This window comes from Sinohyriopsis cumingii, chromosome 6 (genome assembly GCF_028554795.1).
Source record: "Sinohyriopsis cumingii isolate HCF-2022 chromosome 6, ASM2855479v2, whole genome shotgun sequence".
NCBI classification, from domain to species: Eukaryota; Metazoa; Mollusca; class Bivalvia; order Unionida; family Unionidae; genus Sinohyriopsis; species Sinohyriopsis cumingii.
The window spans coordinates 100,774,867-100,800,898 of NC_142966.1; the positions used below are offsets into that span (position 1 = coordinate 100,774,867).

At 33.1% G+C, this 26,032-nt stretch overlaps 1 protein-coding gene across 17 annotated transcripts in view; it reads left to right on the top strand.

Annotated features, from left to right (window-relative positions):
* Positions 1 to 26,032, top strand: part of LOC149797568 (C-Jun-amino-terminal kinase-interacting protein 4-like) — a 243,704-nt gene that overhangs the window by 38,998 nt on the left and 178,674 nt on the right. For 13 of the 17 annotated variants that reach the window (XR_016421848.1, XM_089962454.1, XM_089962453.1 and 10 more), the window contains 7 exons: positions 834 to 872; positions 5,851 to 5,956; positions 10,388 to 10,473; positions 13,120 to 13,155; positions 21,874 to 21,906; positions 25,032 to 25,049; positions 25,607 to 25,664. Coding sequence is in view for 16 of the 17 variants with exons in the window: in XM_089962454.1 (XP_089818580.1) it covers positions 834 to 872; positions 5,851 to 5,956; positions 10,388 to 10,473; positions 13,120 to 13,155; positions 21,874 to 21,906; positions 25,032 to 25,049; positions 25,607 to 25,664 (376 nt within the window). In the remaining variant the exon portion in view is untranslated. The remainder of the gene's footprint in view (positions 1 to 833; positions 873 to 5,850; positions 5,957 to 10,387; positions 10,474 to 13,119; positions 13,156 to 21,873; positions 21,907 to 25,031; positions 25,050 to 25,606; positions 25,665 to 26,032) is intronic. The other 4 variants (XM_089962450.1, XM_089962458.1, XM_089962448.1 and 1 more) reach the window with 3 other exon arrangements.

Genomic DNA, 26,032 nt, shown 5'->3' on the forward strand with positions numbered 1-26,032 from the left:
ATACTTATATGAGCATCCATTAGAATCTGTGAAGTTTGAGAGATTTAATTTCATTGTTGATACTGGCTACTGATAGAACAAGAGAAGGATAAATAAGAACAATTTCATAAATTGTAATGCATCATGACTGCACATTTTGAATGGATTTAGCAGGAGTTGTGTAGATCTAAGCAATCACTTTATCATAAAAGACTAAGTTGAGTGCTACTATTTATGGCATTTGTTTCTGTTAGCAGACAACTTAAATCCGAACCTCATATGAAAACAGCCCTTTAGCAGTGATACGGTAGACTTATAAAAAGATGATAAAGCAGTAAAAAAAAAAACCTTTTCTGAGGTTAAGATAGCTTAGATCATTGGGTTTCCTGTCTTGACAGGGGTCTCAGAGATTGAGATGGGAGGGGGAGTAACTGCTATATATAATATAGTTTTATTGTAAACCTAAACACAAAGGGAGGGGATTTTGATGTACATATTGCAATCTATGTATCAAATTTTATACCAAGAATTGGTCCTTTCTTTCATTTTTATGTGTTTTTCTTGATGGAAAAGTAAACTTTTTTTGGAAACTTTTATTTCACCCAAAATTTGTTTGGCATGTAAATGTTTTGCCCATCCTCCAACAAAAAAGAATTCTCCAAAGTAATTTTGATGTGAAAAAATTTAACAAGATGAAATCATAAGTTGTCTACAAGATGAAGTTGCCTTTTTTTCTGTCAATATGAAATGTCTTGAAGATTAAATACTTCAGTCACAGAATTAATATAGATAGACATCAAAACATGTAAATAAGAGTTACTAAATAGAAAAATTTTATTTATCCTTTCAAACAGAGGAAATACCATTTACAAAGTCAATGCTACGAGGAAAAGGTATATGAAGTTTCCTGTTCTCCTGCTTTATTTCTAAGTGCTTTTATAGTTCACACTTAATCCTAGTGTACCACCTAATCCAAGGTTGATATTCAATACACTGCAAAAGTTTATTTATTAGGAAGTATTAGTAGACATCATTCTCTATTGGCAATCCAGTGTAAGTGAACTTTTAATATTATAAGGCAGTGTTGCATCTTGGCTGAGCTGTCGGGTAGACATTATATTTACTTCTGTCCCCCTATAATGATCAAGACATGGAGATTAATTAAAGTCATGGGGACACTGCAAAGTTTGTATGGGTGAGTGTCCCCACTGGTTCACCCAAGGTGCAATGCTGGTAAACAATCGCTTCAAGAAAACAATCCCACAAAGGAATAAATGGGAGTCAAATGTATGTCCTAAAGACACACTGAGGCAGCAAGCCTGGATGGGTATTAAACACATTACCTTTGGATTATAAAGCCAATGCTCTACCAAGTGGGCTATCACAGCCTACCTAGAAATTTGGTTACATATAAATTCCAACATAGCTACTAGAGTAGATAGATTAATGCTTATATGTCTTGCACAAATAGTAGAGGCAATAATGCTTATATCTGATATTTAGTGCTGTGCTTTGTAGCTTGTCTGGTCATAGACCTAAGAGCTTATGTGGTGGTCTGTTGTCCATCATCCATTAGTACATGTTTGTTAGCACTGCTCCTCCAAACTACTTGGAAGATTACCAAGAAATTTTATATTGCATTAACCCTAACAAATTTGGTTCTAAATGTTAATGGTGCTGCTCGGACATTCAGTATGGTAGCCACAGGGTTCATCCTCAGGTTCTTATTATTGCTGCTCCTCATGGATGGATGGTTATATCATTTGGTTTTCACCATTTTTTACATCAAGTTAGTTGTGAATGATAATTGTGCAATTCTGACATCACATATGGCTTCCTTGGCAGCTGTCTTGAAAATTTGTTTATTGCTTCTCATCCTGAATAGTCAGTAGATGGTTCTAACTAGATGAACCATTATTTCCACCATAGTGACCATCTTTAGACTCTTACATCAGCTGGGGACCCCAAGTGGTCTAAAGTGCTCTCTGATACGGATCACTGCCATCTCACCTCTGTCTACGTGGGTTCGAGTCTTAGATTCAGTCAATGTGGGTATGTGAGAAAGCTTGCCAGTAGCTTCTCGTGGGTCAGTGGTTCTTTCCGGGGGTTTTCTCTGGTTCTTCCTCCATTAATACTGGCCGCCATGTATAGCCTATCGTGTGCTGAAAAATGGCGTGAAACACTACAACAGCAACAACAATAACTTGCAGCAGCTTCTCCTAAATTGATGGTCATGCAAACACTGGTTTTTCATCAAAAGATTTCTTCTGATATCTAGTTGGTTCTTAAAGAAACACAGGGCCAGTCTACCATCCATTATGGCCACCACAGCAGTCATCATGAAGATAATATTGCCACTCCTGAAACTCTCATTGCAACTTGTGAGTGGATGATCATATTGTCCGAGCTTTTTAATCAAAATATTTTTAATGTTCTCTAGTTGGTCTCTTGATCACTCTTGAAATTCTTGGTTTTTTTTCCCAAGAATGTCTGAGATGGTTTCTACAGTCAGAAGTTAAAATAAAGAAACTCTTTTTTTTAATCTTTGGTATCTGGAAAAAAGTTCAGCCCCATGGAGGGACTCTTCTTTCATAATAATCTTAATTTATTTCATTTCTCTACAATTGCATAAACAAACCTTCATTGCAGAGCCAGGTAAATGTTATTTCAATTCTTTCAAGATGTCACTGAACAGATTAGTAGTAACTATAGTATACAATAAACATTTATCATTTTTGTTGAGCCCATAATAGTGACAAGTAAGACATAGCAGTCATTTTTTAATGGTGACCTAATGGTCAAAATCATTCATAGAAAATTTGGGTTATATTTTTGAAATATTGTTTTTGTCATTTATTTATGTTTTCTAAACCCTTTGATTGATTTTGTTCATCTTTGTAATCAATCATTATGGTGCTAAGATAATTTATTTTGCAAAATGTACTCTTGCTTCTTTGATCTTTGTGTCAGAGTCAATCATAGAATATTGATTTCAGGTTTTGGTTAAAGGATGATTTTGTTCATACATTGGCTGAATCATTATGGAGCCAATACCTTTCATTCTTAAACATGTTTGCTCAACTTCTCAAATTTTGTGAGTCACATTTTGTAGCGGTGTTTTCATATGGGCTTGGCATGCAGGCCTTCTTGTTTAATTGAGTAATTCAATTTTAAAATATGGAGCTCTTTTTCTCGTTAAAAGAAAACTGTAATGAAGAAATAAATGTCGTGCTTGCAGAAATGATGCACAGTTTTCTAACATTTTGTTATGGGGTGGGGGGTATGATATTTGGAAAAGTAATGTGACTCCCACAATTGCACATCATTTGCATCACTTTCTGTAAATGGCCTCACAGATTGTATGTTCATAAAAGATGTATTTATTGTGCCTGTTGTATTAATTGTGTATTTTGTGGTCTTGTCTAATTAAAGTAGTCCACTCATATAAAATCACTGATTACTACGCCACTCGAAATGACTGCATTTATCAATTTCATCAATTGATGTCACCTTTTACCTAATAGTATGATAGTGCAGTGAATCCTGGGAAAGATTGGACATAAAATGATGGCCTTGGAACTTTTGTCTCCTCTTAAATAAATGAAAAGAAAACTTTCTATGCAGTTGTAACAAGTCTTGTGAAAGCTAATGATATGGTCAATACAAAGTATATAAGACCTATAAAAAGATTTAGCAATTTATGACTTGCCATAAATTAGCTCTACAGGCTTTCTTTTGGGGAAAACCAATGTGATAGCAATAACTATCATACCAAAAGAGTCTCACAACATGATCCTTTGTGTATTCGATAAGGAGTCTTGTGATCATTCCAACTGTGCAGATGTGATGAAAGTTTAAATGCTCCTTCAGCTATTATTTTATGGGTAATTAGGGGCAGAGTACTTTTTCCCATTCTTTTCTTTGTGATCACCCCTATCCTTTTTTTTAATAATTTAGGATTGTTTAAACCCTTAGCAATAATAAAATATAAATCTTTAAACAGGTGAATGCTCCAACTTTTCACAAGTGATCATCATTAATAGCCTAAGTTTTCCCAGTGTGATCAGATCAGAGATTTATATATTTTTTAAAAACAAAAAAAAAGTGCTTGCTCTATATTGCTTTTATTCTCAAACTTTTCTTTTTTTATCTTACTGCTTTGCCTGTGCATCGCTCTGGTGAGTAAACGTATTGTATGCTCATATTTTCTTTGTCCTTTGTAGCTCACCAGGCTACAACAAGGTCAGGTAACTTATGGTATGGTCCTTTTTGGTCCAATCACAGATGCTGTTAACATCTCAACATTCCTTGATCAATTTGCACATGATTTTACATGGAACATTCGGGGGGGGGGGGGTACTCTCGCAAGTAATCAGATAATCAGCCCAAGAGATCTACAATTGAAAGATAAATGGCAATACTTGGAAAGGCTAATTACAACATATTAGTGGTACCAAATCAAATGTAAATTTTATTTGTCAAATTTACAGTTTGATTTGTAAAGAAGTACATGTCTTATCATGTGCATAATGATCTCCATCATCATGGTGCCTCTGTTGCAAGATAGTTCCAAAAATAATGTGATCACATCATTGACCTTGTGTAAAATATCTTGACATTTTGTCAGATGTTGAAAATTTACAATCATCCATGTGATAATATGGCTGTAGGTAATTATGTTGGAAATAGTATATGCTTCAGTACACCACAATTGACAAACAATACAAATCTGGATAGTACAGTCAAACACATTTTAGTGGCTTATCAATATAGCAGTCACCTATATATATGTCAAAACCTGATATGAACATCACCTGTATACATAGGTTAAAATCTGCTATGGCAGATACTTATATATTAGTCAAATACAAAAGGTTCCATTTAAACACAACTTGGTGCCCAGTTACTTGTATATATAGGTAATCCTCTCATAAAGGACAGATTTGACCAGTCCTATGGGTGACCTTTATAAATAGGTTTGACTGTAGTTTCACGTGGAATAAATAAACATATTTAAAGAAAATAATCCCTCCCTTTTCCTTGTTGCAAAAATAAGTACATGGAGAGAAATTAACTGGAAGTAAGGAAATGCAATGCCTTCATAACTTAATCTTGGATGCTCTTTTGTATTTCTGCTGTCTTGTATATAACTCAAGCCTAGAGCAATTATGGGCAACTATTTATAAACCTGTATACAAGTAATTTGAATAATAATAATAATAATAAAGACTATTTAGAGAAGGTAACACAGTTACAGAAGTAATCTACCTTGAGGCCTTCTATCTGTTACGTACAATATATACAGTGTATAGAACATGATGTGATGAATCTGGCTTGACACTAAATAATTAAGTAATTTTAAAAATTTAAAATTCAAATTATCAAGCCTGGAACACATGCACATGCATCTGTGAAAACATAAACATACATAAAACATAAAATATCATCCTGCATTGAAAAATTCAGTATGAAAATGATGCAAAAATTACAGAAAAGCAGGCTGTATTTTTTGTACTAGAACTGTTCAATTTTCTAAAGATTTCGTCCCTTTATGACATTGATTATGAAAAGAAGAAATGCTAGGAGCCTGCCTTATATCACTGGGAATGTTGTTCCATACCAGTGGACCAGTATATTGAAAACTTTTTTTTAAACAATTCCTTCTTTGACCTTGGTATAATGTAATTTGTACATCTTTTGGATAAATATATCATTAATTAATAACAATGAATAGTTTGAAATTTCATGTTTGGTAAGCACACATCAGTTGTTTAACATGTTAGTAAATAGTATGACAATATTTTAGTCACTTTATCAATGACCATTGCCTTGATTCTTAATTTTAATTCACATATTGTTCATTACCATCAGGTCTGGACAATGCTCTTGCCCACATAGTTGCCACGACACCCGAGTTAGACATGGAACAGTCTGCTGACAGTGGCACACAAAGTGGAACAAACAGCTATAAGAAGGTGTAAGTATAGTTGCTCTAACACATACTCGGCAGAAAAACTTGATCGTTCTGCTTCAGACCATCAGAGTTTTATTTCTTGGTTGCTTTCAGAAAAAAGAAAGTACATAAAGGGTATACATTTTTTATCAACTCACCTGGATGTAAGGATATGCATACCTTTTATTTCCGATAGTTTTAACACATTATTGGACAGTGTTTCTGCTAGGGTTGTGCTACTATCAGTACAGCAAGGACAACAAAAGGTCAGTACAAGACCAAATATTACATTATAAATGCTAATCAACCAATCTCATCAGTGCATGGTTTATCACTTGTATAGAGTCAAGAAAATAATGTTGTAAACAATACTTTAGAAAATGAAATGAGTTTCTAACTTTTACAGGAACTGCGTTCTTAATGGATAGTGTCACAAGTCAACGCTACCTCACTTGTAGTTTGTTCCACACAGCATCATGAATTTTATTCTATCTGTAACTCGGTAAATTATCAAATCAGCATCATTAAATTTAGCTAAAAGTACCTATTTCATTTCACATGAAGTATTTTCAATGAATTGGGTACAGTTAGGTGCATCGTATCATGCTGACTCAGAAATTTAATGTGTAATAGATAGGATAAAATTTGCAACACTGTGTCGAACAAACTATAGTGTTATACCATTCCAATATCATCAGTCTTACCAACTGAATCAACACACTCTTAACAGTGTTGGTTCAGAGTTAACTTATAAAGTAAATAGTTAAAGTGATTCCAAGTACCTGATAAAATGTTTAGTTTTTTGTGGCTTAGTGTAAGTGAAAGCTTTTAACTTCAGCGAGGCTTGATCACACAACTCAGTCATCTATAAATAGAAACTGGCAGAATCCAAACCAAGCCAGTCACACAGCAAACAAGAACATGGTTATTATTTTGTTTTGAACATGATTAAATAAAAGCACCATTTGTATTTGTTAAAATGTCAACTCCATAACAATGACAAATCTCAATATTCAAGCATTTATTTCACAACTCAGAGAATATCAGTGATTGTTTTCAAGTTCAGTGCAACTGATTTAGGGTCAGCGCTGATGCATGGAATTAAAACTCCTTGTTCCTTAATTTCTTTCCAGTAGTTTTTTATTTCTCTGCTCTTGAATTTGAAATATATAAAAAAATATATAAATCTCTGATCTGATCACACTGGGAAAACTTAGCAAAAATGTTTTGATAAGTAGTTCTTTGAAACTTGAATGTTATGTTTGTTTTCATCTGCATCACTTCTTCAGGGAACTAGCATAAATTTATCATTAGTACTTTTTATTTAAAAAATGAACTTATTGATTGCTATGGCCATGCATACAGATTCCTCAACACAAACAGAATGAAGCATTATAATAAGTGAATGAAGTAGAAAGTGTCGACTTGGATTAATGGATTAGAAGCTTTAATTTATATTGTTTCATCGTGAGTCAGATATCAAACCCTTGCGATCCATCAATGAGATAAGCTGTCTGTCCTGGTGCTGTGTTGTTGCCTACAATCACTGTTTAAAGTCGGCAGGAATATGGCACTACAACTGTATGAAAAGAATAAGTACAACTGTATGAAATGAATAAGTCAACTTCCTACAGACTTTGATGTTGAGACAGTTAACTTTCAAGACTTAAAACCTGTTTTACATTTTGTTGGTACATGAATACCAACAGCCTCATCTTTTATTGGTGCAGAGTCAGATTTTATTGGTGAAATCCACCATGTACCAGTATAACACAACCTCCATTGACTATGTCATGCTGAGTAAATGGGAGTCAGGTGCCTTTCCCAAGTACATTGATGTACCTAACATGGCATGGCATGGGCAGGTATGGAACCCAAAACTTTTGGATTACATGTCTGATGTTCAGGCACCCCAATAGTTGTGCAAAAACTCTCCAAAATAAAGATTATCGTATTGTTTATTTTTATGTCCTTAATTGTATGATGCAAATTGTAATTTTAGTGCCAACATTAAAATTATGATTATCTTTAGTGAAGTTAGGATACACTGGTAGATCGGTTAAATAAGGTACAGTTGAATAAACAACAATTGAATTGATACATCAACAGATAATAAAAATACTAAGACTTCTGGATTGGATACAACATCAAGATTGATGATGAAATAATGATTGGTCAGTCAGCTTGGATCTTCATGCAAGAATGTAAACTTCCTGAAGAAAAGGCTGACTAGTTCTTTACCTCTATAAAAGTCTTCTTTACATGAGCATGTAACTATCTAATTAAGCATGGAAATATTTCAGAACCTCATCTTAAAAATGTGATTGTAGCAGATTTGATAACGAGGCCCTTCATCAGCTTTGCAGTGCTGGATTTCTTTATGAAGTGGTTTCCAGCAATCATGCCTGCAGGAGCTTCACTGGATCAGCTGCAGATGCAGTTTTCTCTATACCAGTTTGAAGAACTACCTCCTGGAATGCTGGAGCCTAATTCAACAGCTGCCATGGATCAAAATTGGTGAGATCAGAGATGGCATGGGTCAAGCAAAATTTGGACTTCTTGCCAAAGTGATGAGCCACATCATTGCCATCCCTCACAGCAATGCATCCTGTGAAAAAATATTTAGTTTTGTGAGGAAGAATAGGACTGACTTCAGGATTAGTATGAAAACTGAGACACTAGAAAGTCTTCCTGTTGTTCAACAAGAAGGTATTGTTTGCTCAGAGAGACAGTTTGACAAAGTTATGCTTTAAAGATGCAAAGGAGTAGTGTTAACTGATGTTCTTCACTTAAGTTTTGTAGTTTTATTCAGTCTGTTATTTATATATTGTTATCTATTATCTAAAAATAAACCATGTTATTATTGAGTTGGTATATGTTTATTTGAAAACCATTCACTTTTTGTAAATGTGTTCAGCATGTTTCTCCCTTGCTGAAATCCTCCCTGCAATAACTGAAATCTCCCTGAAAAATTTTCAAAATCTCCCTCAAGGACTCTTGTTGGGTTTGGCAGGTCTGCCACAGCTACAAAAGAGTTATATTATTTGCCAAGGCATTTGAAGTTAAGTGTCTTGCCCAAGTCAAAAAATGGTAGTCAACCACGACTGATCTGAGGGTAGTATTCAAACCAGCACTAGTGGTTAGAGCATCCGCCTTTGATGCGGGAGATCATGGGTTCGATCCCCGGCCGAGTCATACCAAAGACTTACAAAAATGGTACTTACAACTGTCTCACTTGGCGCTCAGCATTAAGAGGTTAGTGTTAGGACTGGTCAGCCTGGTATCAGGATAATGTGACTGGGTGGGACATCATGCTACATGTATGCAGCATGATGCCCCAGTGCTGGACATCACTATAAACTGCCACACTGCAAACATTGTAGCGATATGACTGAAATTTTTTTAAAGCTTTGTTAAAAATCCAAATCACACACACACACACACACAAACAAGCATTTCTTCAGTCATGATTCTGGCATTCTTGCTACCACTGTGCCACCACAGTTCCTGTCTATATTAGTCTTCTCTTTTGAGATCTGGCAGTGTGTATAGGGCCAGGTGTACATCCCCAAGCATGAAGGTAAAGAAACAAGAAGAACTGAAAGAAAAGGGCAAATCACATGAGTTAAAGGAATGGTAGCTGAAAACCTTTAGCAAGGATTCCCAGTCAAGTTTGAATTCTGTCAAATTTAGCAATTTTGTTAAAAATGATCAGTAGATATTTGACAAGGTTGTAAAAAGAAAAGTAGTTAAACTGTCAAGCATGCAGGTGTGTGCTGTAAATCAATTTATCCTCATTATTTTATACTTCTAACGCAACTTATGTATTAACTTTGCTGCGGTTTTTTGTGTCACTTTGGCAACTGGACTGCAAAATGATATTAATAATCAGTCTGAAAACATATGGGAATGCTTTGTTTCTAGATTATTAGAATATTTAAACTGACATACTGTTTCATGTGATTTGTAATCACTTTCCTTTAAGAAAAGGTGTAGTTGTCTGGCTTTAAGGGGATGATAAAAAAGAGCCAATTATTGTCCTATAATATTAGAACATTTCTTTATTTCTATAGAAATTGAACCAAAAGTTGCCACGCACCCTGCCCTCTATGTGTCTCTTTGTCTATTTTTTGTTTCATGGATTACAATGATCCAATATGATGCCACAATGATTCGACATTTCTTTGTTATTTTTTGAAACAATTATTATATTTTTTGTGTCTTTTAGTGATTTACTAACATTTTTTTGATTAAAAAAATTGATTGTAGGTCTAAATCCTTGATTACACCTGTTCAGTGCCATTGAACCAAATAGTATTGGTGTTATTTGTCATCCAATTTATTTTACCCACAATGCTTTGCACATTTCCAATTAGGTCCATTCATTAATAAACATTTTCAAATGTAATGAACTAAATCATATACTTCATGGTATACTGTTTGTTTTTTTAACAGGAGAAATGATACATCAATATTTGATGAACTTACAATCCAGGATGCTGACATAATCAATGATGTGGACTATGGTGCTGATATCACAGGTACAAGAAATTTTAGAATATTTGCAATTGTGTCTTCTATTACTTGCTGTTCATTAGCAAGATAAAACTGTTGATAGTCATCAAATCAACCCAAACTACATCCTCTTTCTTGTTCGAGTAAATAATATGAACTTCTTAAACATACTCCTTGAAAACATTGTGAGTATTATGTGCTGAAAAACTTTGTTAGACCCACAAAATCACAGACCTCTGGACAGTCTCAAGCTGCTGGCATGGTATCCAGATGGGATGTTGTTGGTGTTCTTTTTAACATTCTGAACCACCATGGGAAGATCTAGGTTACAATAAGTTACTTTTCTTACATTGATTGACTTTGTTATTAATTCCCCCATCATAAAAGTTTTTTCTTCCTCAAATAGGTTCATGGAATTTTTTACAGTGTGTTCCTTGCATCATTCCAAATCATCAGAGGGGAAACTTTGACATTTACCTTTTCTTGTACTATTGACTTGGTTATTTACATGTTAACCATGTGCTGTGACTTTTGACTGGCAGATCTGTAGTTGTGGGCTTGGTGTCCAAAATGAAACTTGGTTAGGATCTTCTTTGCATTAATATGCCCATCATCCAGGGAACATAGGACACAGTACCTTACTTTTCCATAGCTGCCAACCCTCACGATTTTGGCGTGAATTTCATGACTTTTTCAGTGTTTCACAGATTCACGTTCAAGCAAACAATTCTCCAGTTCTCAATTATTGTAAATCGTTAATAAAATAACCGATTTACCCATAAGTGTTAGTCATGATATTGGCAGTTGCCAAAAGGGTTCAGTACTGCTGGTCACGATATTAATAGAACTACAACCGATTGGTATAGTTGGCACAGTAGCAAGCATTTTACCCTATTTTAATCTATATGTATAAGAGTAGTTTTACAAAAGGTTTTGAGAGAAACTGGGGCCTAAGCGGAATTTTGCTCAGCGCATACATCACCAATACTGATTTGAATTACCGTTCTGCATCGCATCTAAGATATTGAAAATGGCTTCACCACCAAGGAAAAATAAATGTATTGCTCAAAAAGTGAAGTTTAATTTGGAATATACAAAAAAATTGACCGTGCATTCATCCATCAAACATCGATATACATCATGCTTTTTGCACACAGTGTGCCACAAATTTTAGTATTGGGCATGGTGGCAGAGACGATGCAAGGAAGCACATCGGTCACAAAAAACACATAGAATTTGGGAAAATTAAGAATTTGCAAATTTCACCTCTGGATATTTTAAGCCATTGATGGAAGATCTGCAAGCTACCAATGCTGAAGCATTATTTGTGAGTTTTCTTGTTGAACACAATCTACCTTTATCAGCTGGAGACCATGCTAAACATATGTTCTGACAAATGTTCCTGGACTCGAAGATCGCTTTCAAATTATCATGTGGAAGAACCAAAATTGCTGCTCTAGTTAAAGCAATGTTGGAAAACGTCACAGAAAACTTGGTCCCCAAGATCAACCAGCAGGCAAGAAGCCTGAACTGTTTTGAAAGCAAATTTACAATCAAGCTATTGAGGAAGTTCAAGTCTGCCACAGTATCATGTCTTGGTAAATAACCACAAGAACAAGTGATGTTTATGAATACCATAACAGATAGAAATGCGATATATTTCTGCCTATATATAGTGTTTTATTTTTATTTTGCAATTTTGATATTATATAGTATTGATGGTCAGAGAGGATGGAGTTATTGTCATGGTATTTTTCACTAATTCATGTCCAGAGTCACTAATTTTTATCCCTATTTTCACTAATTGTGAGCCTGGAAGGTTGGCAGCTATGCTTTTCTTGCACAGATTACTTTGTTAATTGCATTTAGGTTATTCCCAATGTCAAACAAATACCAGAGTAGAGGCAAACTATGTCATCTTTGTCACAACTCTTGTTCTTTGGAAAATGCATTTAAACAATGATTAATTCCAACATGGATAGTACAGCTTTATGGATAGTGCGAAGTGCATTCATCCTCACGGAAGCAAAATTTATAAATTATACTATGGATATCAATAATATGAATACATAGGTATAATGAAGTAACTGGTTTGCTATGAGATTTATTTATTTTGATGATTGTCCACAGAAGAAAGACACTCCAGAGTCAGAAAAAATTACCAGATATTTTATTCTTGCTGCTGAAATATCACATTAATTATACAGTCAGTTGAAGCAGACCTAAATTATGTGTTGTGTTAAAAATCTCCATTAACCTCATAAATATAATCAAAATGTAAGCATATTTATTACTGTGGTGATTCAAATAAAATAATGGACAAGTGCATGTTTAAACAGTTGGAGAGGGACTGCATATATAAAGTGGGATAATAGTATACATGTAAGAAAATTCTGTTTTCTTTTTATCAGACTTTGGAATTTGTCTACTAGATTAATGTGATTTGTTATTTTATAACTCCTCATTTTCCTCTAAGATAAAGACTTGTTAATGTTCTTAGCAACAGTAAATGAGTACAAAGATGGTCAATAGTATTTTCCTTTATGAAATTAAAAATATGAAATAAAGAAGCTCTGCCACATAAACATAATATCATCCCACTTTTGTATCAATACAAATAATTAATTGGTCCATATATGGTATTAAAAGATGTATCGTGTTTATTTACTAAGGAAAAAGTGTCAACCCGGCAGATTATGCCTCCTCAGGTGAGATGGACATCAGAATAGCATGTCTGCACAGATGTTGTCTTTGTTGTTAGACATTTTTGTGAAGTGCATATAGTTGTAGACATAGAGTATATGCTGTCTTATTCTAAAGTTTCCTTTCTACTATTCACAGTTGTGTGCTTGTATTTTCTAGTGTCTTTCATGTACTAACACCAAAAGAACCTATTGCTTAGGATTGAGTCAGTGTCTTAAAGGATTCCTTATTGATAGCAAGTCATACAAATATTGTACATGTTTTATACTATAAGAAACTGAGACATTCTGCTTATGAAACCAATCTGGAATCACAGAAAACAATGATATAATCTTTGATTATAATGATTGATTGATGATTAGAATTTGAAATCTGAAACAAAATGAACTTAAACAAGGATTGTGGCTGTCACAGCTGTCGTTTCTGGTATGTGGGCATTTCAATCCCTACATGCCTATGGCGTAGCATCCCCTCTCTTTGACCTAATACTGGCCACCATGCATAGCCTATTGTGTGCTGAAAAATGATGTTAAACCCCGCAACAAGAACAACAACTCTGACCATGTATGGCTTGCATTACTAATAGTAATGAATTTCATGGTCTTACTAAAATAGTAACAAAGTACAGAATTACTGGCCTTTTCATGTCTATTTTACATGTCCAAAATATTCTTAAAAATTGCATTTGATGGAGCCAAAGCATTTTCCATTGAAAGAAAGATATTCTTATAGCCAAATATATTCTGTTACACTGAGCTTTTAATAACAAAGGCATCCAGGAAGTTTGGTTTCTTTTTAATATAATGTTAAAAACTACTTTTAAAAAAAGCATAGGAAGTAAGAAGCTTGTTTAATTGTAGTGATAAGATTCAAAATCTTTTACTGCTTTTTTATTGCTCCAATGAGAGTTCTTTTCTTTTCATGGGCTCATTTATAGTCAGAATGGGCATGTCATGAAATTAAAGTTCTTGTGTTCTTCCCGTCAATTTTTCATTCCTCTTGACAGTTTATTGCATCTGATTTTGTCAGACAAAAATGACTGACTGCAAGCATACTGTTTTCTGCGTGTGATTGACAAAAACACCATTGGCAATTAAAATGTTTAGAAGGCAATTAAATGGAAATTGTTTCAGTTAAAATGACACATTTGGCAACTGAAAATTATGGGGCTTATGTTTGCAGGTTTTTCCCACAATATCACTGATGTTCTATAGTGTAACATATTTTACTGTAAGGGACTAAAGACTTTTTAAAAAAGAAATGCAACTTTTATTTGTTAGGAAAAAATTAAGAGAAGTTGGGGAATTATGAAAGAAATCTTTGTTATTATTGGGCAATGACTAAAGTAGAATAGGAGCGTTACTTTGTGCAAGCCATTTGTGCTTGGCTAGATGATCGAACATGTCAGCCCATCACTCCCTCTATAAATTGCACACAGTGGAGTCCAAAAAACGTATACCACAGCTTAACCAAGAGGTTTCAACGCACATCACATGTGTACTACAAAAACATCATGTATTATTTCACTACATTTTGCACATGATTTTGGATACATTCTATTGTTATTGTTGGCTCACAATAAAAATGAGATTTTTTTTCCAAAAACAAGGGACATTCAATTTATTTATTTCTTTAGGACAGTTTGATGTATTGATTTCATTGCATGATGTTGAGAAATTTCTGCTTATCCTTTGAGAAAATGTCTGCCAATTTAGGAATTTAAGTTACTACATTTGAATAGCCAGTGCATTTAGACCACCCAGGCCAACATAGGTGATATTTGAAAAATTCTAGCATAGAACATCTGGCCATTAATTCTCTGTTAGTTTTGACACACAGACCTGGTTATGTAGATTTAGTTTGAGGTTGTAAATAGTATTCATTAATCCAAGATAAATGTTGGGGCTTGTTATATTTGTACACACTGTCTGTCAATAACACACTTCATTGTAACATAGTTCCTGTTATAAGGCAAAAATAACTTGTATGATTTTTTATTTCTCCACATGCCATGGTGGGAGTTGAGTGAGCATGGAGAGGATTAAGAAAATTATCCTTCACCATCACTCAGAATTGCAATGACTTTTCACAGAGAACAGCTGTGCACACCAATTTTTCTTTGAGACACTACCACTGATCACTCGAAGCTTGGTGTCAGTAAAGTAGGTCTAGTTTACTCTTTATGACCCCAGTAAGCGTTTGCTAAAGAATTTATTTGAAAGAAAGTAGAGAGAAGGTCATTACACAGCAGAGTACTGACTTGTCTATTAAATTGTATTTATGAAATAATGACACAATGTTATTTTTCCCAATAAAATATTAGATAACATTAACATAACGCAATTGACATGTGAACATTGTTAGTGCTATATATTGCATGAAGGATGTAAATGTAAGAGGTTGATTTTATCCAGTGTTGTCTGAATCTACAGATGCATTCAAGATGCACTTATATCCATTGATGTTGCATATATTTGCATTTTATCAAACTACCTTGAGAGCGGTAGTATCATGCATTACATCTTTGAAAAGATATCAAACAGCTATTCAGAAATTGCATTTATGCTTCACCAAAAGTGAAACAGAATGGTACATGTTCTAGCACTTTTTAAACGCCTTCTCGTTTTGAAGAACTTTACTTTTTTAATTTTGATAAAACAATTTTTGGTTAAATATAAATAATTATTTGCTAGTGCTCATGAAGATAATATGTCCATTAATTGTTGGACTAGAATTGGGGCTATTAAATACAATGGTCCAAGTCAAATTGCTTCATGGAATATAAGTTTCACCTTTCCCAAGCCAAAACTGGCATCCTGTTTTCGATGTTGATTTCTGTCATTATTTGTGTGTACTTAGGAAAGACTCATTATTTCCACGTCCTTAGCATTATATAGCCAATCATATGCCAAAAGTTTCGTTAAAACCAAGAAAAACAAATACAAACAGAACTCTAATTATTCAAAGTTGTCAGCCTTGTCCTGCTTAAGGACTAAGCACATGGTTCACATTTCATTGTAAATTCAGTTTCTGTTCTTAAAAGGCACTGGTTGTCATCTAGCATTATAGTGTCTACATCTCAGAGGATTAATTTTCCTTTGCAACGCAGGGATAAATTTGAGCTCCGCAAGAGAAGCCAAAAGGTGTGCCTGTCATCAAGTCAGTGGAAAAGTTAGTTCAGATTTGAATAAAGTCAAAATGTGCAATTTTTTAAAATAGAAGTGTCAGTGACCACGATACAGAATCCTTGGACTTCATGCACTGTCTATTCAGATGTCAATCAGCAATGTCTACAAACACCCTTTGGTCTAGAGTTGCACAACTCATGCCTGCTGAGTCATAGTGGGGGCTTGTATGTATTCATCCCTTCATTAAGGCGGGAAGGTAACTTCCCCTACATTACATGTGGAGAAATGAAAAATTATTTCAGCTGTACTTCATGGGCATTGGTCCCATTTCATTCAGTTATGGTAACTTCAGTTGAATGATGATTCTTATGAACACCATTATAACAGGGTAGTTTGGTATCATGCATCTGACTAGGTATAGCACCTTGATTAAACTTTTAAGGGAAAATGAAGTTTGTGAACAGTAGAAATAACATGTGCAGTGACTGACAACAAGTGCAATTACTCTATAATCTACTCATGTTATTATTTGACATTGCTAATAGCATGATGTTTGCTGTATATATGCATGTTTTGTATAAAATACTAACATAGGTATATGTATGCATGGTCTGTATCTCTTTGTCCTTGTTGATACTATAGTTAGATGATATAATCACATACACAAGTAGATATTTTAGTAGCTCCAACAATGGTATCCATACACTAATTCTAAATAACACTGCTCTCACTTTGATATTGTACTGATCTGGCTTTACATCAGTGCACGTTGCTGTTTCATCTATTCATGGTCTCAACAGATCCACTTTAATCCTTACTAATACAATAGGTTTAGTCTTCAAGTTCTGTAGTGAAGAAAACAAGAAGTAATAATTTAAATTGATTCAGTTATAACAGTAGTGTCATCCCCATATATTTTATGTATTAGTTATTATGTAAACAATGTGCCAAAGTGAAGTTCACCATGGTTTGATTAAGTCACTTTTATTGTATTATGCCCCAGGCTATTACAGTTTTGCACTGGATGAAATGGCGCACTGACTCTGAAAAAAATGCTGCAATTTCTGCAAAATGGTGCCCCAGGCAGTCACTCGTACCATCCACCCCTTACAGTGGCTCAGATCATGCCCAAGTTCAATGTACAAGGAGCAGAGAACTTAAACAAAAATACATTTCCTTATCAGTGAAAGAAAAGAAACAGACTATTTGATTGCTTAAATTTACTTAAAGTCTGAACGTTGTTAAACCATTTTATGGCAAGGAATTTATGATAAATACAGGGTTCCCACACTATCGGGAAAAATTCAGGAGAAATGATATTTTTTTTCCCAACTGTGAAAAGTCCTTGAATTTTGCAAATATTGATGAAAGTCAGGGAAAAACCAGGGAATTTTCTGCCACCACTTAACACCCGAAAGAGTGATATAATTGAGTCATAACTGAGTTAAATTTATCTAGTTCTAACCAGAATATTTGGAGGGTGCAGTATGGATAATTTGGGTCCTTGCAATAAACATATATGCTGAGTCAATCCAAATGCTCAGTGGATTAGATTCGTCTAGTAGACTTTTATTTTAAAACTCAGCTTGATATCCTTATCTTTCGTTACATAGAAGGTATGAGAACCAGTCTAGCATCACAAGAGGCCAACATGGTCGTGGCAAAGCATAGCCGCTTACCAGATGTCTGAGCAAATTTAAATATTGTTAGATCAAGTGATGCATGCATGAAATCGATTTGAAAATTACATATTTTCTCAGAAATTGTGAGTATTAGAATAGTTATGTCTTCAGTCTGTTGAAAGACAAGATAAAACTACAGCGTTGATAAAATGTTACCTGGTACTCGCAATATGCATTGCTAGTTGCATGAGTACACAAATCTAACAACCCACATTGTCAAATCTTGTGGAGAAAAAAAAAAAAAAGTATTAAATGAAAGTCGTATGCTGGTTGTAATAAAAATACAAAATTGAAAGAACAGAAAATTTTCCATATTTATATATTCCGAGAACAAACTTCTGGTGTTTTTTTTTATCATGTGACGACCATGTTGACATGTGCTCTCTGCTTGATAAATCAGGCAGGCCAGATTGTTTTGTTTTTTTTTAAAAAGTATCTGACTTTCATTTAATATAATTGAATTTCTGTAGAACAACATTAAACAGGAGTTTGTTGTTGATATCACGTGACTATTGGACTTCCGATGTCATTTGAGATCTGTGAAGTCATATGACTAGTAATGCAGATGGCGAGTGCAGGGTCAGGTTTCATCTATGCCGTAGATTCATCTAGTCTGTCTGCGGCTTAAAGACATAACATTTATAATACTTGCCATTTCTGAGAAAATAAATCATTTTCTAACAGTTTGATGTATGTATGAGTCGATATAACATAAGTTTAAATTTACTAGGCCCACTGATAATTTTCTATTTGCAGTTTCCATGACCCCACACCCCAACCTAAATGTCCAAATATAAAAAATGGGGTGGGAATATTTGGAGAAAACCCGGATTCGCACACGGACTGCTATTCGTTTTAAGCTGAATTTGTGGTCCAAACTGTTGAATATCAAGCTGAAATAAGAAATTTTCATCCCTTGTATTATATATTAAAAAATTATACGAGCCTCTTTATCAATACAGGCTTGGGGACTGGTTATCAAATTACAATAAGACAGGATGATTCTACAGAATATTCAGTCTTTATTTATACAACAGTATATAATTTTGAAGGTCTTTTGTCAATTTAAATCAACCCATTTGAAAATGTTTTTTAAATGATGGATTTTTAACCAGATTGTCTTAAGGTGATTATGTTGATTGAAAAATCTAGTTTGGGATTTTATTGGCACAGATAATTAGGGTTAAATTCTTTTTTGTTACAAGACAAAATTTTAATTATTTGTGTTAATTGTTTTTTTATATACTTCAATAGAAAATGTTTACTTTCTATTATATATATATATATATATATATATATATATATATATATATATATATATATATATATATATATATATATATATATTGCTGTAGAATTCATTATAATTAAAGGTTTGAAAGGAAATAAAACCAACTTATGTTCAATATGTTGTTTCCACATAGCAACATAATGCAGGTCAGCAAAATAAAGTTAGAAATTGTATTCTATACATTGAAATGACTTTACATGCCAATTTAAAGGAATATAATCAAACTTGCTCCGTGTGATACATTTTGTGGTTTTGTACACGATCATCTTTTCTGACTTAGATGTTTTGTAGAGTTTTGAAAGAGAAACATCTTTAGATTAGAAAATGCATGTTTTACAATCTAAAATGTTCTTTAATTCCATTCAGTAATGCTCATATGTCAAGCTTGAAAATAATCAATTTGATCCTGGAAATGACCTGGAAATTTATCTTTAGAAAAGCATGGGAACCATGTAAATAAAAATGTTTGGACTGTTGAGATCAAAGTATTTGCAGAATAAATTTTTTTTCATAAAGAAAGCCAGACAGCAGCAGTACAGAGATCATTATGTACCAAGTATATACCATAATTGTCATTGTTGAAAGCTCTCGTGAATTGAACATTTTATTGTTTCCTTGTTTCTTTATACATACCATCAAAATTTTTATTTGTGAAAAAGACCTTAATTCTTGATTTTCTTTTGATTGCATTTTAGTATTTGTTGTTAAGATCAAAATGTGTTCTTCTACTCCCCAAATGTTTTCATGCTCAGTTTATGTTACTTTTATTGATAGCCAAGATTATTTAAGACACTATTGAGCTTTGTACTTGTGTGAATTATTATTTTTTATTGTACTTGTACTGCAAATGTATATGAAGTCAGAAACAGGATATTTATAACATGGTCATTTTGATATGAAATTTATTTAGCATGTTATGCTTTTAGTTGTTTGTTATGATCATCTGCAGCTTCCTGAGTTTGGGCTTCAGCTCAAGGTTGCCTTTTTTCTGTGCATGGATTATAAGTAATGGATTTCTTTCTTCAACATGTATGATAAATTTGTCACAGAAATAATATACATATAAATTTTAAGTTTTGGATTGTTATGTTTAGAAGAAATTGTTAATTTCATAATACCATTGATCTTTGAATAACACAAGCTACTGATACTTACTTTCCATATATCATTGGTTAGTGCAGATATTTGATGCATAGTTCAGGAAGAATTTGAATGAAATGAAAGGAAAATACAGTATTTTTTCCCATGTATTTGCAATTTATATCCTATACTCATATGCTGCATTTGGTCATAATGATCCATCAGTCATGTGTGCAGTCTAATGGAGGGTAGAAATATTGGCATCTGGCCATTAATGATTCCCACGTACTTTGATTACCATATACATTCATATGCCAAGTTCAACTATCAGCAACAGAGACCCTGACCTGCTGTAACATAATGTTATGGCAGGTCAGGGTCTGTGTTGTTTGTTATACTCATTACCCCGAACAATCTGCATAGATCTAGATCAGCATTGACATTAAACAACAAAAGATCTGGGTCTATGCAGCTTGCAGGTTATAAGTTAGTGTATACGGTATGAAGTTTACTGATGATTAGTGGCACTTAGTCTTCTACTAGACAATTTTATATGAGAAAGGTAAATTAGAAAAGAACAGAAATACTAATGCAGGCTGCAAAACGTTCTCAACTGGCTACTTATCCAGAAGAATCTGTTATTCATCCAACATAAATTTTACTGCCACTTGGGCTTTGTAATCAAGTTAATGTGATTGATCGAGCTTTTGACAATGTTGCTTGCCTTCTTCAAGCAGAAGGTAGAAAACTGAAGGACCTGTAAAGTAAAATCATTCTTGTAAATTACAGGGACAAAAGTCAGTAAAATATATACTGTATAAATCAAACTGAGGTATAAAGCAGATGCCAACTATTCTGATTTTGGGTGAATCATTCCTGTTTTCAAGCTCTGAAAATGAAGCCAAGGTGATCTTATTTATCAGAATCCAATTTTTCAGTCTAATAAAATTTTATACATGCATGCTGCAACTTATATATTGGTATTATTTCTGTATCTCTTAAATGCTTGTGGTGGCCGATTGTAATTTATTTGTGAAAACCTACCAAAGCAACTGAATATATAGACAGAAAAAATCACATCTGGATAGTGCTGTGAGTCTTAAGATCATGAAGTTAAAGGCTAGACAAGGCACTAGCATGCCCTTGCAGTCTTTTCTAAATTGACTTTAGTGTGGCATATAGCAGGACAAAAAACAATGTAGAAAGCAATTTGCAGTTGGTTATTACTTGAATGATCAAGATACAGTGCTTAAAAGAAATTTGGGTACAAGTTTGAAGTATTCCTCGTTTTTATGTACAGATTATGATTTTTAATGCTTACATTTCTATCTGACGTCATTAGGGTTGGCATCTCATAAAAACATCAATTGATGAATCATGCCAGTAATTGTAATAAAAAACACTTGAAACAAAAAGTTAAATAGAACCCTATATTGGACATTGCACACTTGGTGGTTTGTATTTGTTTTGCATGTTTAGCTGAATGTTACAAGTTCTGATTTTTGTTTTCTTTCTGTGCCTGTGCATCGTTGTCCTGTGCAGATAGTGAAGAAGAGCAGGAGAGAAATTCTAATGGTAGGACGAAAACCTGTCTTAAATATCTCACCATATTATTAGAAAATAACACTATCTTACAGACTTCTGGAGCTTTATCTTAAATATCTCACCATATTATTAGAAAATAACACTATCTTACAAATTTCTGGAACTTTATCTTAAATATCTTACCATATTATTAGAAAATATCACCATCTTACAAACTTCTGGAACTTTATCCTTTATTTTCAAAGAACACCTATCCTAATTGTATGTATTTCTTCATGATAACAAAATGAAGCATCTTATTTAGAAAATCAAGCATTCTTTGTGAAAAATTGGTTTTCTCAATCACAAGCTTGATTTGAATATTATATCATGCTGTATAACAATACTTTCTTACATGTCTGATTAACTCCCTTGACTGTATTCAAATCATTATATGCTCTTGATAGTGGAACTAAAACCAATAAGAACTATTTGGTACAGAGCTCATTCTAAAGACTTCATTTACAATTTTTTTCTTCATTTCACCACAAATGAAATTAAACCTACATTAGTAAATATATATATGTTTCTACTTTATACAATTTTATATTAATATAGTAATTACACGCTATTCATTTCCTTATGTGGTTGTGCCTTGCTTACAGCTGAACCATCGTTTTTTTGGTCATGTCCATGCTCAAAAGCATTTTAGCACGATCATTCAGAACCACTCAGTGCAGACGAATTACATTTTATGGGCCTATTTGGGTTGGTCTAATAACAAACTTATTCGATTTTCAGGCCATTACGGTATTTTATTAAACCCTATTAACGCAGTTTAGAAAGAAAAAACTACTCAAGGTGGACAACAAAAATTCGGTAAACTTATGTACATGAATGTGGATCATGTGCTTAGATTTTCAGGCCATGACACCAGTCATTCTTTAAAAACAGAAATTTTAACCCATTTGAGTTTCAATCATTGGACAGAAACCCTCTACTAGCAGAATTAAATAAAACTAATTAAGGCTGAGAAATGAAATTTAATGGGCTTAAATGCATAACCTGATTTGATTTTCATGCCAAATAAGAAATGTGTTTCCTATTGAACTGGTTTTAAAATCAAGGAGCAAGGTGTTTTTTTTTTAAACATTGTGTGTATGTATATATATATATATATATATATATATATATATATATATATATATATATATATAATGCACAAATAAATGTAGGGAAATTTTCGTTAAACATTATATACATTATGATGATTAGTATATAATATTTACCAAGTACTTCAAGTACTGGGCTAAACCAGTTCAGTTAATTGCACAATTCAATTTAAAGAATTTTCTTCTTTGAACTTTTTTTTTGTTTTGAATATTTTTAACAGGGCTGGGGGGTGCTAGGGTTGGCAGTTGAGTAAATTTTTAAAAATTTATACATTTATGAACTTTTGGGTTTGCATTGGGGAAGTGGTGGCATAAATTCAACTGTTTCACAAGCACAGATTGTGTTGGTGGAAAATCAGTATCTGTGGAAAATGTTTCTCATAAGACTATTCATTTTAAATGTTTCGTAACAATTTATTGAATTACTGGTTATATTACAAGCTTTTATGAATTGCTACTTTTACCAAGAAATTTAACTAAAGGGATCACAAATGGTTCTGCTGTGCCTTGCATTACTTTTCCTGTATATGAATGAACCTCTACCTTGATTGAAACCCTTGCATGCTTTATCCATTTCATAATTTTGTACAAATTATGTAATAATGTCAGCCCAGCAATATTTTACTACCATTGGCATGAGTATAATATGTTGCAGTTCTCATTTGTTAATTACTCAGATTAATTTTAATTTGGTTTTGAACATGAAAGGCATCTTGAAAAAAGAGAATTGTAAATGAAGTTGCATTATAACATACTCACATTGAAGACCAAATACAAGTAATTTGTAGTATTGGAAAATATAAATGTCTGATTTATCTAAATTCCTGCTGAACATGATGTTGGAAATTGTTCATTAAAGGATTCTGATTATCTGGTTGATTTCTAAAGGACAAGCATAACTCTAACTTCACTATGTCATTGTACCTTCATGTTTCTCAGTATTTTACATCTTTATTGTTATCAATTTATAGATTCTAGAATTAACATTATTTTCTGTCGTTGCTTAATTTTGTTCTGTAGATCATAATACATATTCTGATTTTTTTTTTTTTTAAATTCTTTAACCATATTTCTAGAACTTGTAAATCCATACTTTGAATTAACAAATATATCCGATGGTAGACCATGCTTGATGATAAGCCAGCCCACTTTGTTTTCTCTCACAAAAGTTTAAAAAATGTACACAGGATATAATTGTCTAATAAAAACTCACGCTTCACATTTTGACAAATTTAGTAGGTTTGCCTCCTGATCATGGGCTGGTCATATCATGGGACAAACGGTGTAGTAGGTAGAGCAGAGAAATACTCTATCTTGAAACTGGACAGGCATCATTTAAAAATTAGCCATGGTTAATCTCGTTTGGAGTGAAGTAATTTATTCTTATTATTTTTTCAAGAGAACAAAGCAATGTTGGCCAACAAATTCTGTCCAAAGTAATCTTGAAACTTTGAGAGTGAGTTTTCATGCCAACCTTCTAGAAGTGGTCTTTTGTGTTTGGTTATGTCAAATTCTTGAGATTACTCTTGAGCTAAAATATTTGTGATCATCAAGCCTGCAAACCAGAAATGATTGTACATTTTTGGAAGTAAATAAGCAGTAAAATGATGCATTCATATATTTGAACCCAGTTACAAGATATTGTATCATTGTTACTTTAGAAAATTAATAATGATTCAAAATACAATTTCACTCGTTTGTGTCAGAATAACTAATGCCAACATTTTTATATAGATTTGTGTAGCTTTAATAGAATAAGGGAATTTTCGATTACATGTACTATACTAGTGTAGCATGTCTTTTATTTATGAAAGAAACTCAAAATTATCAATACTTTATTGTTACATGAAAAAATGGCTCTTCACTATTCATAAAAAGATTACAATTGACTTTGGAAATGTCATTCTTCATTTTGCTTAGAAAAATAGTGAACTTGTTTTCTTGTAATTTAATAAACTCCTGTTTTTCTTTTTCCTTCACTCTTCCTCCTTGATGGCATAACAGTTAGTGACAACTTTTTTGGTAAGACATCTTCTAACACCATTAAATCTTTGACTGCTTTTCTTTTGTTTCGGTCTTGATAATTAGTCATAATATTTATCAGTTAATTTACTACCATGAAATAGAAGGGTAAAATGTCCATAGACTGATTACTTCAGTGAATAATTTCCCACTCCAAGTCATGAATTTATTCTCAATTCCATATATGAAATAAAGTTTTAAAACTGATACACTTTTGGTTTATGTAATCTGTAATGATTAACAATGAAATATAAAGACAAACAATTTAAATTAATTATTAATTGCAGTGTGTGTGTGTATGTGTGTGTGATGCTTGAACACTGAATTGCTTTGGATTTTAATTAATGTTTTTTATCTTGTATTCTGACAAGAGAAATATAAAGACAATTTAAATATAATTTACATCATCCAGTATCGGGTATTAATTACAGTGTAAATATTTCTTTTTAAGTGCTTGAAACTTAAATTGCTTTGGATTTCAATTATGTTGTTTTTATTCATGTATTTTGACAAGTGTCTATCACATGGTTAGATGTCACATTTTTCTTCTTTGATAGGCATGGGAAAAGAGCTGGAGAATTTGATCCTAGAAAATACGGAACTTCTTGCTACAAAGTGAGTATCATCGAAGTGTATGAATTTTAGGAATACAAGTAACAAAATACAGTCAAATCCATAATGCTTGACATTTTAAATCCATTTATATGATAAATCCATGAATTAAATTATTGGTCAAATACAGGTATAAAGATAGTTAAGAATAATCTGATTCACAATATTGTGTAATATCTTAATTACACGTCTTACAAATAGTGACCGTTAAGTCCATATTGTTGTGTTTCACAATATCCTATCAATGTCATTATCTGATATTATCTGGTACAGAGTCCAAGAATTCATGCTTGTTGTCTGGTAAATTATTCTCCATGGTTTTCTAGTCATCATAACTATCACCCAACTCCCTTTCCTCAATTTCACTGTCA